This window comes from Gymnoscopelus braueri, assembly GCF_963280865.1.
Source record: "Gymnoscopelus braueri genome assembly, chromosome: 3".
NCBI lineage: Eukaryota > Metazoa > Chordata > Actinopteri > Myctophiformes > Myctophidae > Gymnoscopelus > Gymnoscopelus braueri.
In genome coordinates this window covers 12,085,960-12,103,459 of record NC_137612.1, presented here as the reverse complement: position 1 = coordinate 12,103,459, position 17,500 = coordinate 12,085,960, and the positions used below count along the sequence as shown (strand labels likewise).

Below are 17,500 nucleotides of genomic sequence, written 5' to 3'. Positions count from 1 at the left end.
TATATTATAACAGGGCTTAAGTTGTTAATCATACTAATCAATTCAGACGAAGATAAAAAATCTATTAGATAAAAATAAATAAATAAATAATAATAATGAAAAATAAAGATGCAACTAGATTATTCGATTAATCAGAAAGGTTATCGATAGAATAACCGCTATAGAATAACCAATTATATCACACTTTATTCATTTAATTATATCATTAACCACATCCAATACACTGTATCAAAATAACAATACATCAGTAACAATGCTAGCTTATATCAAAACCCTCATATCAGAGAAGAAGAGCTAGATATATCAATACATATTTATGACATTATATTCATAATCACATCCAAAAATCTGCATCAACATCAATACATACTGTACCTTGTACTGGCTTCACAAAAAAATCAAGTCAGGCTTAGTTCCTTGTTAAGTCCTATAGGACTCCACTGTGTTGAGTTCGGTGATCCAGAATGCTTCTTCACATAACAATCTCTCCATATCTAGTAGGGGAAGGTGTCATTTTTTTCAACCCGCCAGAATTTGAGAGACACATGAGAACCATTATTACATTGAACAATAGTGACACGCAATCGCAGAATCCCATATTCTTCATATTCTTCCCATATTCTGCCAGACCAAACATGGATTTACTATTGATGAAAGACTTAATAATTTATTGTTTTCCCATTTGAGGATAAGAAGAAAAATGTTTTAATGTCACTTGAATTCGAGAGCAGTGAACACAATTACCACGTCTCTAGAACCCTGGGGGGGGGGGGGTTCTTTTAACAAGTGGGTCAATGGGGGTGGTGGATCTGTGTGTGTTCATGGACCACGTCATGAGTTCTTATTCCAGTTTTAGGATTAGGATTTGTACTGTGATGTCTCTTTGACAGTTGCAATGTACAGTATTTCTAGACGCAGGCAGACCGTGTTTAAGTTAAAATTGGTTAAGCCTTTTCTACACAGAATAATCCTCAGTGTTAATTTTACTCTGAGGGTGTACAAAGGGACTCGTAAGGATCCATTTGGTTAGATTTGTACACTTGCAGATAGGCCTGTCACAATTATTACATAATCGCCTGATAACAATTATTTGAGATAATCACAATTATCTTTTGCATAATCGTTTCCATGTCGAACATTTTCTTACGTTTTGTTTGAAAATGTCACTGTTAGGCGGGTTTCTGAACTGTCCACAGCCCTCTGAGACGCAGGCTGAGTAAACAAAAATGTTACCCTATTAAAATGATCATTCACTAGTAAAGACCACACCATCAAACAGAGGAACGATTGAGTTGTATTTATTGAAAATTGATTGGATGGGAAGGGGACAGGGGAATGCATGATGTGTGTGGTGCCACTGTGTGTATGTGGTGCCACTGTGGAGAGAGGGTTATTGTGTGGTCCCGTTGTTGGGAATGATTACAGATATTGCATGCATTACATTGTTACATGGGGGTAGGGGGTCCCGTTGTTGGGACGTGATAGGGAGGAGGGTGTGGGGGGGTTGTAGGGGGTCCCGTTGTTGGGAGGAAAGGGGGTCCCGTTGTTGGGAGGAAAGGGGGTCCCGTTGTTGGGAGGAAAGGGGGTCCCGTTGTTGGGAGGAAAGGGGGTCCCGTTGTTGGGAGGAGAGGGGGTCCCGTTGTTGGGAGGAGAGGGGGTCCCGTTAGCGGGGGAAAGGGGGTCCCGTTGTTGGGAGGAGGGGGAAAGGGAGGAGGGGTGGAGGGCGGAGGGAGATGAGAACGAATGGACGGAGGCGGGTTGGTGCAGGGCGGCGGCGGCGGCGCCTAGGAGAGGGGATGAAGGGGAGGAGGGGAGGGATGGGTGGCAGGATGGGTGGCCTGAAGAAGGCGACGGGGAGGATGATGAAGGGGGAAGAGGGAGGATGGATGGGAGGATGGATGGGAGGATGGATGTAGGGGTTAGAGGGGAGGTAGGGAGGAGGGATGGAGAGGAGCGGGCGGGGGGCCGGGCCGTCTGAGGCACGGACCCTGGTTAGATTGGCTTTGGGGCCCGTGGCCCGTCTGCGACCTAGTCGCGCCGAGACCCCCCGCCTTTGAGACCTAGAGGAGACATGTGTGGGAGAGGAGGAACAGGTCAGTTTTCAGCAAGGTTAGTTTTGAGCATGTGGAGGAGAAGGGGAGGTGGCGGGATGCAAGAAACATTGAGCATGAATGGGAGCGGGCATGGCTTGGTATAAATACAACCCTTGATTAGTTTGGAAGGAGGAGATAAGGGAGGAGTTGTTATCAACGCCATCGCAAGCAGGTGAGCTTGGGAGGAGTTGATATCGGCCAGATTGGAGGCGATTACGAGGGGGAGGAGATAGTTATCCGGTGTGGTCTTCCCTCCTGAACTTACATTGTACCAACTGCATTTCACTAGTAAAGACCACACCATCAAACAGAGGAACGATTGAGTTGTATTTATTGAAAATTGATTGGATGGGAAGGGGACAGGGGAATGCATGATGTGTGTGGTGCCACTGTGTGTATGTGGTGCCACTGTGGAGAGAGGGTTATTGTGTGGTCCCGTTGTTGGGAATGATTACAGATATTGCATGCATTACATTGTTACATGGGGGTAGGGGGTCCCGTTGTTGGGACGTGATAGGGAGGAGGGTGTGGGGGGGTTGTAGGGGGTCCCGTTGTTGGGAGGAAAGGGGGTCCCGTTGTTGGGAGGAAAGGGGGTCCCGTTGTTGGGAGGAAAGGGGGTCCCGTTGTTGGGAGGAAAGGGGGTCCCGTTGTTGGGAGGAGAGGGGGTCCCGTTGTTGGGAGGAGAGGGGGTCCCGTTAGCGGGGGAAAGGGGGTCCCGTTGTTGGGAGGAGGGGGAAAGGGAGGAGGGGTGGAGGGCGGAGGGAGATGAGAACGAATGGACGGAGGCGGGTTGGTGCAGGGCGGCGGCGGCGGCGCCTAGGAGAGGGGATGAAGGGGAGGAGGGGAGGGATGGGTGGCAGGATGGGTGGCCTGAAGAAGGCGACGGGGAGGATGATGAAGGGGGAAGAGGGAGGATGGATGGGAGGATGGATGGGAGGATGGATGTAGGGGTTAGAGGGGAGGTAGGGAGGAGGGATGGAGAGGAGCGGGCGGGGGGCCGGGCCGTCTGAGGCACGGACCCTGGTTAGATTGGCTTTGGGGCCCGTGGCCCGTCTGCGACCTAGTCGCGCCGAGACCCCAAAGAATGGTGCATGTTTTAGCGGATGAGTGCGGTGTGGGCTAGGAGGAGGTCGTGGGAATTGGAGCGGATGTAAGTATGGTACGCCTGCGATGACCACCTACCCAGGATTTGAATTACGTGCTCGGGGACGCCTTTCCGGGAGGCTGTGGAGGCTGCGCCTATACGGAAGGAGTGACCTGAGAAGTGGTTTGCGGCGTAGCCGGCTTTGGTGAGAACGGAGCGGAGGTGGTGGTGAAACCAGGTGCGGGTGACTATGGAACCGGTTTCTGAGATGAACAGGGGGTCGGATGGTGAGGCGTTTTGGGACTGTCGGATGGCGAGGTGGCGGACGAGTGGCTCGTATGGGCTGAGGGGTGAGTCTAGTTTGAAAAGGTGAATGGGGGTGGACGTTCCGAACTGGTCGGTCTTACTGTGCTTGAGGGTGTAGATGAGGGTGGATGGGCTGAGGACAGATAAGTCGGACAGACAGGGGTGGCGAGCCGGGTCGAATCTAGTGTTGGCGGATGTGAATTCGGAGCAGCGGAGGAACCCGTAGAAAGCCAGGAGGAAAAGGGACTCTAGTGTGGAGTTGGTGAGTGGGTCTGAGTGACCGGAACGGAGGACGGCGACGCAGTCGGCGAGGACGTTGTCTGTGAGGGGTTGGCGGCTAGGAGGGTGGTGAGGCTCGTGGCGTTTGATGCCTTTGAGCAGCAGTGCGACGTGCGGGTGCGCGTGGAAGGGGTGAGCGGCGCCGGTGAGGAGTTTAACGATGAAATTTATGCCGGATAAGTAGACTCGGATGGTGGATGAGTGCATGGACCGGGAGTAGTGGCAGTGGCTGACGTAGGAGGTGAGTGTGGCCAGGTCTAGTGACGGGAAGTGCAGGGTGAAGGTGGCGTGGAACAGCTGGAAGTTTTTCCATGCGGTCCAGTAGGTGGACAGTGAGGATGGGGCGAGAGACTGGAGGATGGCTTGTTGTGAGTGGCGGATGAGGTGGCTGAGCGGGTGATTCAGGGGAAGGTCATTTGTGAATATGGAGGTGCCGGAGTGGGATGGGAGTCTGCTTCTGGTGCCAAGTGCCTGAACTTCTGTAAAAGAAAGCGAGAAAGTGAGTCAGCGATGCTATTGAGGTGACCGGGGATGTGGGCGGCGCGAATGATGAAATTATGGGTGACGGTGATCCAGGTGAGTCGACGGAGGAGTGCCATGATGGGGAGTGAGGAGGAGCGACCTTTGTTGATTATATTGACGGTGGCTTGATTGTCGGAATGAATGAGGACGGAGCGGCTGGTCCACTCCGATCCCCAAAGGGAAGCCGCTACCACGATGGGGTATAGCTCGAACAAGGCGGAGGAATGACCGGAGTCGCACTGGGGATCTAACATCTCCTCCGGCCATTCCTCCGCGAACCATCTGCCTTGGTAGTACCCCCCATAGCCTACGGAGGGGGCTGCGTCAGTGAATAGTTGGAGGTCCTCTGGTGAGGAGTGAAAGTCGTCATAAAAAAAACTAATTCCGTTCCAGTGGTGCAGGAGGTTGTGCCAGAGGCAAAGCTCCATTTTGCACTCGGGGGTGATGGTGACAATGTGGTGGAGGGCTGGAACGGAGGAGGCTAGTGAGAGGAGGTGAGAGATGAATGAACGGCCTTGGGGGATGATACGGGTGGCGAAATTAAGGTGACCTAAGAGTGAGAGGAGTTGCTGCTTGGTGCACGAGGGGGTGTCTGCGAAGTTGGCGATGATGAGGGTGATCCTGTGTAATTTTTCGAGGGGGAGTGAGGCTTGGAAGGTGATGGTGTCTAGGTGGATGCCGAGGAACTCGAGGCTGGTGGCGGGGCCCTCCGTTTTGTCCTCGGCAAGGGGGACGCCGAGCGCCGTGAAGGCCGTTCTGATGGCGAGCAGAGTGCGTGCGGGGGGAGATGATGGGAAGTCGACGGAGAGGAAGTCGTCTAGGAGGTGGACGAGAAAGGGGATTTTGTAGTTATTTAATAGGATCCAACAGAGCAGTTCTGATAAATTGTCGAAGAGCTTGGGGCTGCTCTTGCAACCAAATGTGAGCCTAACGGCGAAGTAGTACTTCCCCCTCCAGCAGACTCCGAACAGGTGCCAGGAGTCTGGGTGGAGAGGGAGCACTTTAAAAGCCGATGTTATATCGGCTTTGGCGAGCCAGGCCCCGCGGCCGGCTAGCCGGATGAGGGAGATGGCGTGGGCAACTGTGGAATACTGAAGTGAAAAATCTATGCTGGGGATGAGGCTGTTGATGCTGGGGACTGAGGAACCGTGGGGGGATGAGAGGTCTATGATTAGCCTTTTCTTACCGGAATACTTGCGGGTGGCTATGCCTACGGGGCTGATTCTGTAGGTGGGGAATGGGGGGGAAGTGAAGGGGCCTATCATGAAACCTTGGTTGGTTTCCTTTGTGATTAATGAGTCTACGGTGTCCGGGTCAGTTATGGCGGATTGGAGGTTATTACAGGTGTGGGATGTGTCTGGGAGTGTGATGAGGCCGGGGGAGAAACCGTAGTTGAGGCCGTCTATGAAGCACCGGACGAAGGTGGGATCTGGGTGGGAGGCTAGTTCCGAGGCTATGGAGGGGATGTTGATGGGGGTGGCGAGGTGCTCCGTCAGTCAGCTGACTGAGGGCTTGGTGGGATTGTGGGGGCAGGTGGGGCGGGAGTGTGCTCCACTGCAAAATGTGCACACGTGCAGCATCTTACAGGAGGACATATTGCATCCCTGGTCATTAAAATTATTACACACCATTTTGGAACCTACAAAAATGAGCTGACGGCCTCGACGGTCCCTTGTCTGGGAGGAGGCTGGGAAGGTGGTGGGACGGTCGGGTCTTGCCCTGGCTGGACGGATGACGGAGGACATGAGTGCCTGGGGTTGCGGGTTGTAGGTTGGTTGCGGGTTGTAGGTTGGCCGGGGGGGCGGTGCGGGGGTGGTGGAGTGGGAGCTGATGACCAGGGTGCAATCGGTGGTGGGGTGGGCGGGGCAGCCGCACAGGTTGCAGGCGATGGCGGTTCTGCCGGCGAAAAGCCGGCAGTACAGCTCGGTGTCCTGCGCTCCCCAGTATGTAACCATGTTCCACTGCTGGAGCCGAGCTGCCGCCATCGCCGCAAACTGCCGGTGATACTGGAAATAGGTGGTGCCCCCGAAGCGGACGGCCATGTCCATGATTATTTGGACGTAGTCGTCCAGCTCCTGCCTGCGGGTGGGAAATAAAGAACAAATAATATTACGAAAAAGTGAGAAGGCGAGGACAAATTCTGTGGGTGTGAGGACGCTGTGTAGTGGTGAGGAGTAAATGTCTCTGAGTGTTATTGATACCCCCCCGCAATCGACGGTCCTGGGTTGGTGGGCGGCAGCAGAGGGTTTTAGTAGGGAAGCTAAGTCAATGTCCATACCCTGGAGGATCTGATTTCGGAGGGAAGCGGAGACCGGAATGGGGTTGGCGGCGATGGCTGTGGGCGGCATGGTTGCCGGCGTGGCTGAGGAGAGAGAGAAATAGGTGGGCTGAGGCCCGTGAGGAGGAGGAAGGCCTTGGCGGAGAGGGAGGGGTGCCGGAGCCTGAGGTTGGAGGAAAGAGTAGGATTGGAGGGGGGGAGCCATTTGGCCGCTGACGGCAGGCTGGTAGCCTTGGCCAAATGTGGGGGGGAGGGAGGAGGGGGGAGCCATTTGGCCGCTGGCGGCAGGCTGGTAGCCTTGGCCAAATGTGGGGGGGAGGGAGGAGGAGAGAGCCATTTGGCCGCTGGCGGCAGGCTGGTAGCCTTGGCCAAATGTGGGGGGGAGGGAGGGGTGAGCCACTTGGGCGTGGGCTGCCAAGTTTAGCGCCTGGTTAGGCAGGGGTGAGACATGAGGGGGGAAAGACAGGAGGGAGGGGGGGGGGGGGGAGGGGTTGGGGGGGGTGGGAAGGGAGGTTAGACACAATGGGGGGTGGAGGAGGGTGTGAGGATACATTTGATAGGAGTGCAGCCTGCGAGCACAGGGAAGACAAAACATTTAAAATGTTTGACATGGGGGGGGAAGCAGGCACAGAGGGGTGAGACATGACAATGGGGTGAGACGCGGCAATGGGGTGAGACGCGGCGGTGAGGTGAGACACGGCAGTGAGGTGAGACACGTCAATGTGGGGGTTAGGCTGGGTGTGGTGGTGATGGTAGTCAGTGGTCTGGCTAATGGGTGCTGTGAAATGTTGTTGTTGGTGGTGGTGGTGGGGGTGGGGGGAGGGGGCTGGAGCCGGTCGTGCTGTTTTTTGTGTTGCTTTTTTAGCGGGGGCGGGGTGTGGTGACGCGACGCTCGAGCCTCCTGGTCCGACGTCATGCTGACGCGACGGACCAGGAGGGGAGGAGCTCACTAACACGGCGGATTGGAGTAATGAATACAAAGTGGCTTTAGGAGCGGCACGGGAAAATAGAACATTTTTATCTCGCAACGCCTTCTGGAGGCCAATTACGGTCCATTCTGATGGTGGGCGAATGGGTGGGGTGACTGACCTGGTGGGCGGTGGGGCTGAGGTGGTGGAGCGAGCTGGAGTGGCGGAGTGAGCTGCGGTGGTGGAGCGAGCGGCGCGGGAGTAAGGACCGGGACAACCGGGTGCATGGCGAGCGCGTTGTCGGCTCGTTCGGGTGGTGGAGGTGGGTGGTGGTGGGTGTGGGCGAAGCTCGACCGGGGTCCGGGAGAGAGACGAAGGAACGGGTGTTGTGGATGCCGATCGCAATCGTCTGCTGGATGTTTCGGGTGGAGATGTTGTCGGCGGGACGGGAGGATCAGCATTGGAGAAGTCCTCCTCGTCCGAGGCCATGAGCTGGAGATTGTCGTCTTCCATGCTGCTGGTTTTGCTGGTGGTGAGTACAGTAGTACGGCGGTATTTTCGCTTTTTCAAATAACGTTTTCGTCGTTTGTTTTGGTGCGTGTTCCTCTTGCAAGAAACATTGAGCATGAATGGGAGCGGGCATGGCTTGGTATAAATACAACCCTTGATTAGTTTGGAAGGAGGAGATAAGGGAGGAGTTGTTATCAACGCCATCGCAAGCAGGTGAGCTTGGGAGGAGTTGATATCGGCCAGATTGGAGGCGATTACGAGGGGGAGGAGATAGTTATCCGGTGTGGTCTTCCCTCCTGAACTTACATTGTACCAACTGCATTTAGTGAGGACCAATTATATGAAGATGGGTTGAAGATCGGTGAAGTGTAAAGAAGCAATACCACAATATAGTAAAAGGCCTGCATTCAAGATTTTACTTTAGTAAAAGTACAAAAGTATTGCCATAAATATATACTTAAAGTATCAAAAGTAAAAGTACTCAAATTTAAAAAGAAAATGTCACACTTAAAAACAAAATAGCTCACATTTGCTTGTAGATCGGCTATTTTCAAATAGCTTATGCATACAAACAGGGCTTAAGTAGTTAATATATGTTTTGTAATATAATAAGGAGTAGAAGTAAAAGTACTGAAAATTAAGTAAAGTAGAAATACCTCAACTGGATTAACAAGAGTACAGTACTTGAGTAAATGTACTTAGTTACTTTCCACACCAACAATCTATGACCCAGAAAAGACAGAGAGAATAAATCAGAGCTTTACCACCACTGGAGTGAGTCACCATGCATCTCACCATTCTTCCTCTCCTATACCACCCTCCCTCCTTCATTACACTCTACTCTCTTCTCCCTCACTGTCGTATCCTCACACTCTTCCTGTCTCGCTGTGGTTTTTTATATATATAATATATCACTACTAAGTCATTATTTCCATTCCATTCCATTTTGATCTCCCAAATTGTTATGCTTTCCACTTCTCACTCCCCCTTCATTATTGCACTTCCTACACAAACACGCACACCTAAAAACACACACGCCTAAAAACACACACACTCACAAATGCGTGTGTTTTTTGCCATTTTTAAAGACTGAAAAAGATTGAAAAATATGTTTTTCACACCTCTAGAGCATAACTGTGTTCATTATGCGGAGATATAATTATCAATAGTTGCCAAAAAAAAGAAAATCAATTACTTCCTGTCAAGCTAAAACGTAATGTGTGATTACATCAGCAAGTCCCTATGAATAATCATACATCATGATGGACGGTGCAATACCGATGCGCAATAATAAAAAAATCCCTCTGCCCCCCGGGCGTGATGCAAAACCTATAGATGGGTTTCCGCGCGACGTCATCACAGAGCAGAGTGCGCAATCTGCGCATGCGCGGGGGAGAACGAACCGGAAGCGCCATTCACTCTCTCGTTATTTTCGGGATTTAGATAGGCATAATGCTGCTATTATAGGCATAATAGGCATAATGCTGCTATTATATACAAACAGATCCAACTTTCGACAAATCATTTTTATTGAGTAAAGAAGATATTACAAACTGCATCATTTAATCTACTTTCATTAAACCTGGTGAAGACCATTTATTTTCTGAATGTACAATGGCCAGAGCTGCTGCGGGTAATAGCGCCCTCTACAGGCTCATCCCGCCACTGCGCGCGCATCATCCTCTCATGTTTACAAACAGGAAACCCATCTATACCACTTGTGAAAGGACGCGCTGTGATTGGCCAATACGCTTGCGCAAGGACGCGCTGTGATTGGCCAGTAGCCACTTTGAGTGGCAGTTGGGGGGCAAACGTTCTCGCCAAAACATGATTTACGATTCTGTCCCTATCGGTACATAACTCGGACGGCGCTGAGTCGGCCCAAGTGAACTTCGCAACATGTGGCTCAAGTTCGCTTGAGACGGGGTGCCTCCGTCGTGGTCAAAAACTATACAGGCTCGAGAAATAGCCCGCAGTTGTTGTAGGCAGAGGCTCTTCGGCGTTGGCCACAGAAGGGGGGCGTGGTTATAGCACAAGTTGTATAGGCTTCAGTATGTCGCGCCTCGTGGTATGTGAGTGAGTGCCGACGCAAGGAAGAGATCCCATAGCCTAAGGGGACAGGACGGTTTGCTGAGACTGTGATTGGCTGAGTCACAACCAGCCTCTGTTTTATGAGGAAACGCAATGAATTTAGCAAAAAAGCCATTTCAGCTGGACTTTTACCCTAACCTTTTAAAACACGAGTTATACTTGGTTGTGCACTGGTGTTGTTGCTGAACTACTGTACAAGCTCACAAACATCACGCTGCAACACATTGTGAGCTTGTAGATCAGCTATTTTTGGTGCACGTTATCTCCTTTTTTGATCAGTGGCTTCGTTCTCCTCTCTCACTTCCCTCTCCTCTAATACACACACAGTCCAGTGGGTAGCTAGGTCACATCTCTGGCTGCATGTATGCAGCATGCAGGGCTGATCTCCCATGCTCTCACATCTCTGACTGCATGTGTGCAGCATTCAGGGCTGATCTCCCATGCTCTCACATCTCTGACTGCATGTGTGCAGCATGCAGGGCTGATCTTCCATGCTCTCACATCTCTGGCTGCATGTATGCAGCATGCAGGGCTGATCTTCCATGCAGTCACATCTCTGGCTGCATGTATGCAGCATGCAGGGCTGAGCTTCCATGCGATCACATCTCTGACTGGCTGCATGTATCAGTGGTGAAAAAAGTACTCACATTTTTTATTAGTCCGGCATTCAAAATGTACTTGAGTAAAAGTACAAAATGTACTTGAGTAAAAGTACAAAAGTATTGGCATCCAAATGTACTTAAAGTACCAAAAGTAAAAGTACTCATTATGCAGAATGTCCCATTTCAAGTTTTCAAATAAAAATCTACAAGCTCACAATGTGCCGCATCGCGACGCATTGTGAGCTTGTAGATTGGCTTTTTTCAAATAGCCGAAATGTGTATGGGATTGAAGTGGTTACTGTATGTTTAGTAAAAGAACAATATTTGCCTCTGAGATCTAGTGGAGTAGAAGTAAAAGTACTGAAAATTGGAAAATACTCCAGTAAAGTAAAAAATACCTCAAAACTGTACTTAAGTGCAGAACTTGAGTAAATGTACTTAACTTTACACCACTGCCATTCAGTCGCTTTAAGCACAGCTTTGATGTGATGTGCTGAGATGATTTCACCTCCTGGCTAGGTGAGGAAAGTCTAACCGAGTGTAATGAAGGGTTCTCTTTTATGGTAAAGAGGTTCACTCCTGCGCTTTCACTGTGATTTCACAGTGTTACTATAGCTATAGCAGTAGCATTTATGTGCTTTATATCTGTTATAGAGTTAATCGTTCAGAGTGTGTTATAAAATACACATGCTTAGAGGAAAGGCAGGCTTCAGGACAATGTTAAATTTTTTACATGATGCTGTATGTAAAATTGGCTCTATAAGCTGTTATACAGTACAGGACCCTCCATGCTTGGCCACTCTTACTGGGACTGAAAATGTTAATTCTAAAGGTTATGATACATAGGCATTTTTCAAAGCAATGCAGATCAGCAATTTTGCTTTCCAGCAGGATTTGAATTGGCAAATTCAGCAAAATCAATATAGAGAACACAAGTGGGACAAAGCAACAGAAGTATAATGAAATACTGCTGATTACAATTCCTAGGAACATTGCCAGTTTACATTGCATCAAAAAGGTTAATCAGGTATGATGGCCTTAAATTTTAAATTAGCTTTGCTTAAAATCAAATCATTGCTTTTCATCTTAGCTCTTTGCCGCAAAATATGTTTTTTACATAATATGTTTAGCAAAATATTCCACAAGAAACAGCGAAAACTAATTGGTTGTACTTGGTGTGCTAATGAAACATGTTTTTATTTGACGTTTAAGGAACATATGTTAGTAGACTGACATCCTTTCTGTTCTCTCTTTTTATTTATTTTATTTATTTATCAGGGACAGTGCACATTAATCCACTTGTCCGTTTTCACATCCACGTAAATGAGCCAGAGTTAGCCAGAGTTAGCTAATTTTCATCTGTAGTCCCTGAGCAGGCTGTTAAAAATTGGTGGTATAGCTATCCATACAAAAACAGACATCAATACAATACAAGACAAGTAGACATAGTACAGGAGACAGAACAAATACACTAAAATATGAGAAAAGACACCAGTGACAAATGGAGTTGATAATTACCCATGATTACAAATTTGGTTTAGCTTTAAGCTATCTCTTAAGGTTGAATTTGAATGTCAAATAGTTGGTGGTCTCTCTTACTTCGGTACTATTCCAGTGATGGGAGGCTCTAACAGAGAAGACTGTTTCACCAAACACACTCCGTCTGAATGGTACATCGCAGTCCCCTCTGGTAGTTGCCCTTGTTGTTCTGTCACCACTTTCCCTTCGCTCTATGAACTGTTTCAGTGGTGGAGGTGCAAGCCCATTTAAAACTTTAAAAATGCATCTGATTTTTTTTTTAATCTATCTTGTCTGTTTTGTTTTGTTTTGTTTCGTCTTGTTTACAGACTGTTCAGTGTTGTCTTAGAGGTGTTGACATCCAAAGATGAATCGGTAGAAGCTGCAAGTGCTGCTGCCGCTGCCGCTGCTGCTGCTTCTATGCCCACGGAGCACCACCCACACGGCCATCATGGGGGCAAGTCGGGTGGATTTGATGTTAAAGCCCTCAGAGCCTTCCGTGTGCTTCGCCCCCTGAGGCTGGTCTCAGGAGTACCCAGTAAGTGTTGACCAGCTTTAAACTCAGAGCCTACATGTGAATGAATGAACACAGCTAAAACTTTCCAGACCAGCGTCTCCATCACTGGGTTTTTCATTAGATTTATTACCCCATTAACGCATTCACTGCCAGGTATTAATTAATTCAGCGTTTTTTACCTCATATTGACGATCTTTGGAGAGCCACGGAAGCCACGTTGTGCACGCGGATGTAAACAAAGAGTAACAATGTTAAAAAATAGCAGATATACAAGCTCACAGCGCGTCACTCCAGATATACTGTACAAGCTCACAGCGTGTCACTTCGTGCCGCGCTGTGAGCTTGTATATCTGCTATTTTTGAATAGCCAACGCAAAAATCTAAAATAACACAGATGCTATCCTGGTTTTAATGGGTTAATAGATTCTTACGGGTCCATTTTTACTCTTTAAATGAACACTGTTTTTTTTTTCTGTGTACTGACAACTCCAAATTGTAATGGAAAGCTTTAACGGTTTACATCTATTTGTTTTCCTCTTTTTTTTTGGTATTGTATTTATTTGTTTTATTATTACTTTCATCCATTTCATCTTCATTCCTTTCCTCTGAATGTTTATATGCTTTGCTGTGTTTGCAGCATGAAGGACTGCACATGTGTCCATATGGCCCCATGTGCAGTCCCTGAGGAATGTTCTCTCAGAGCAGAGCAAATGTCTAAATCAATGCCTCAGAGACATGAGCTCTGGGCTGTGTACAGTAGCAGAACATGCTTATGACACACTTCTGTACTGTACAACTGTACTGTACTCATTTATACAGTACAAAAAATATGTTAACGCAGGGGTCTTCAACATTTTTCAGTCCGCGGAACCCCTTAGCTGAGAAAGAGATGAAGCAGGGACCCCCACTACATAAACTTTTGCATATAGATTTCATAATAGCTTTGTAGAATTGTTTGACACACATTATCTTTTCTATTAATATGTTGAATTCATGCTAATGTGTATTTTCAGACCTTTTAAACCCTCAATATTTAGTCAAATTGACCGTTGGCTCTGTACTTCTGCTCTTTTCCCCCCCACACCATCTCTCCGAAAATAGCGTTGTGAATTTGTAGATCTGCTATTTTCAGCTAATGTTCCCCACCACACAAAGATTTGGCGGACCCCCTGTAGTAACGCTAAGGACCCCCTGTTGAAGACCCCTGTGTTAATGCATTTAAACAAGCGTGTCACTTTTGTAAAAAAAATCTCTTAGTCTGCTGTTAGTTATGCTAACTTCTACCTACTGTATCTGTCTGACTTGAATATTGATTGACTGATTTGTTGTTGTTGTTGTTGCTGTTGTTGTTTTTTACGTACCCTGATGACCTGTCTGTATTAATTGCTTATTATGTACACACACCTGTAGAGTGTGGTTATATAAATACCATACACCATACACCAGTGGTTCCCAAACCTTTTTAGCTGGAGAAGAAAAAATGTTGAATTTGTTTTTAACTTCTGCCATTTTTGGAGATTATGTTATGGGGGCGGGGGTATTTTTTGAAAATAATTTGAAATAACAATTAAAAACAAAATGTAGGAAAGAAGGGGTACTTGCGACCCATAACAATTGGATCTGTTTGGGAAACAGTGCCATACACTGTCTAAGCATAGGCGTGCTCTGTATAATACAGTATGTGTTTTCCTTCCTGCTTAGGTTTACAGGTGGTGTTGAACTCCATCATTAAAGCCATGGTCCCTCTTCTTCACATTGCTCTGCTGGTCCTGTTTGTCATCATCATCTATGCTATTATTGGTCTGGAGCTGTTCATCGGCAAAATGCACGCCACCTGCTTCCATATGGTTGGCTCAGGTACGCCCAATACTGCACACTGCCTGATCACTCTACAGCAGTGTGGTTGTTTTTTTCATTGTTCTAACATATTGAATTAAAGGTAGGGTAAGTGATATTTTTTGGTTAAAACAAAAAGTATTTTGTTAAAAGGTTAAAATACTATATTCTGATAGTAATCGTTGCTATAGAGTGTTTTTTCAGTAACAGATGTCTCCCTGTCTCTCCAGCTCTTTAATAAACAGAAAATACATTTTTCTGTAGGTGTCAAAATCTCAGCCAATCAGGAGAAAGTACCAATTTTTAAGCTTAATTTGTATAGTGTTCCAGTTCCAATTTTGTCTGCTCATTTCTTTGTGTCATCACTTCCAATTTCACTTGTTTAATCTGTATCCTGATTGAGTTCTCTGTCCTGGTTGGATAAAATTGGAAATGAAACTGAAACGAAAATGCATTTTCTGTTTAATAAAGAGGTGGAGAGACAAGGAGACTCCTTTTACTGAACAAACACTCTATAGCAATGAGAACTATCAGAATATAGAGCTATTTAACAATTATTTTAACCAACGCAAATCACTTACCCTACCTTTAACTGAATTTTAGGGACTGGTCGTTATTTACCTCCAAATATTTTTCTGTGACCCCCTGAGTGACTGGAGGAAAATGCATGACCCCCCCCCCCCAATAAACCATACATGTTTTTATAATCACACCAACAGTAGGAGGAGAACATAAAATGAATGCTGATCTTTTCTAACGTTTATTATAATCGAATTTAGCGGCCTATTTCACGTCGGGGGTCCATTTGGTTCCATATGTGTGCTCTTGGGGTTACAAAAACACCCTAAACGAAAGAAAGAATGAGAAACTATGTTCTATTTTTCATATTAACTACTAGGCTACTCGCTCTCTCTCTGTCTCTCTTCTTACCTTCTTCCTCCGATCAGAAAGTAAGTTTCCATATGCAACAGAAAACACTGCATACAAAGCTTCATATCTGCATGACTGCATCAAATAACCAAAGTAGGTAAAATAGTTAAAGAGGCTAACTAACCACAGAGTGCAAAGAGTAGCCTGTCAGACAACCCGAAATGCGACACCTCTGGCAAACACAATAAAGTGATCATACCCTTTCCTCAACCCAGTAAAAGAGTTTTTCTCTGTCTGGCGCTGGAAGGTCTATGACCCATGCCCATATACTAGGCAAAATCTGGCCTGTGGAGACATAGGTGTGGAGTGTAGTCAAGGCACACCAGAGGTTTTTTTCTCTATTGCATGGCAAGGGCCAATATTGCATGTGATCAAGTCTTCTGGCTGGACCCAGCACGTAGATGTGCTTTTCGTTAAGAGTTTTCTTTGTTCTTTATTTTTATGCTGAAAGTGCTGAATATACAGTCATCAATAACAGACACAATACTGTACACAATACTTAAGTAGCTGAACACTTCAGATCTTTAAGACTTAATTGAAAACAAGAATTAATATCAAAAAACTAATTTAAAACAACAACTTTGATTGGACTCATTTTTAACCAGTTAAACACTGTTGTGCTCTATCTAAAACACATATTTTCAGAGATATTGTCACAAAGTACATGAACATAATGACCAAACACAACACACAAAACTGCACACTGACATATTTCTCTCCACATGCAAGTTAAAGCCTTAAATCAGAAATACAATATAGTACATACTTTACGTAAACAGCAAAAAAAAACTTTGTGGAGACCAAAAAGAAAGCATGATTTTTTTTTTATTAAGCAGCTCTTTGCATTGCTAGATCGGTCCATAGACCTTCATCCACATCACAGCCAGGCTAAATGTTCTCTCTTGCAAGACAGCGATTTTGTGAATTGTGTGTAGTGTTTTGACCAAATTAGGTTTCAAAATTGTGCTTCAACAATAGAAAATTAACTAATGTAAAATGTATACTTACATGATGAGCTGCTGGCACATAAGATAAAGCACTACACACTCTCCCTTCACATTGAAATTCAATAATACGCATTGTCATGAAATGGACAGCGTCCCTCTGGTTCTTGAAATTGATCTCTGTGACGTCTTTTACTCTCGGCTTTAGTGATGGCACCGGAGGACGATCCAGCTCCGTGTGCAATCAATGGGCACGGGCGCACGTGCACCGTCAACGGCACCCGTTGCACGGAGGGCTGGCACGGTCCCAACAGTGGCATCACCAACTTTGACAACTTCCTGTTCGCCATGCTGACGGTGTTCCAGTGTATCACCATGGAGGGCTGGACGGACGTGCTCTACTGGGTGAATTCCTGTCCTTAATATAGCGCGTGACCTCATGCATGCCCTGTGATTCACACCTTTTATATAGTAGATCAGACAAAAGGCTGGGATGGGACTGACATTCTGACAGTCGAAGCTTTTGTTACATTTAGAGCTTTCTAGGTCACATTAACTTCTATTCCTGTCTGATATGAATGGTTGATTGAATCCACTTAAACAGCAGAGACAGTTTTTTCCCCCACTCTAAAATGCATGCTGCTGTTGTTTCTCTAACTTGTTTTTCTGACTTAACGTTATTCTCTTAATCAGTGGTGGAAAAAGTACTCAAATGTCTTACTTAAGTAAAAGTATCAGAGAACCCAACAGAAGGTCTCTGTCTGCGTGGACAACAAGGTCACAACGCGTCGCGATGCGACGCGTTGTGACCTTGTAGATCGCCTATTTTCAAATGGCCGAGGTATAAAAAAGGGCTGAAGTGTTTACATTTTTCAACATTGAACTATGTCATACATTTTTTCTTATTTCCACACCAACAGCTTTAAGGTGTATTAATGACATAGCTCAATGTTGAAAATGAGTGGTATTTCCCTTTAATGTATGTTTTAAAATGTAATATTGTATTATTACATTTTAACTAGTAACTAAAGTTTTCAAATAATTGTAGTGGAGTAAAAGTACAATATTTGCCTCTGAGATGT

General features: G+C 46.7%; 1 protein-coding gene across 1 annotated transcript in view; it reads left to right on the top strand.

Moving 5' to 3' along the window:
- The window catches only part of cacna1da (calcium channel, voltage-dependent, L type, alpha 1D subunit, a), a gene marked incomplete at its 5' end in the record, with an annotated part of 90,342 nt that overhangs the window by 21,931 nt on the left and 50,911 nt on the right, over nt 1-17,500 (top strand). Inside the window, 3 exons of the mRNA XM_080424779.1 lie at nt 12,521-12,729; nt 14,410-14,565; nt 16,627-16,823. Of these exons, the coding sequence (XP_080280905.1) occupies nt 12,521-12,729; nt 14,410-14,565; nt 16,627-16,823 (562 nt within the window). The remainder of the gene's footprint in view (nt 1-12,520; nt 12,730-14,409; nt 14,566-16,626; nt 16,824-17,500) is intronic.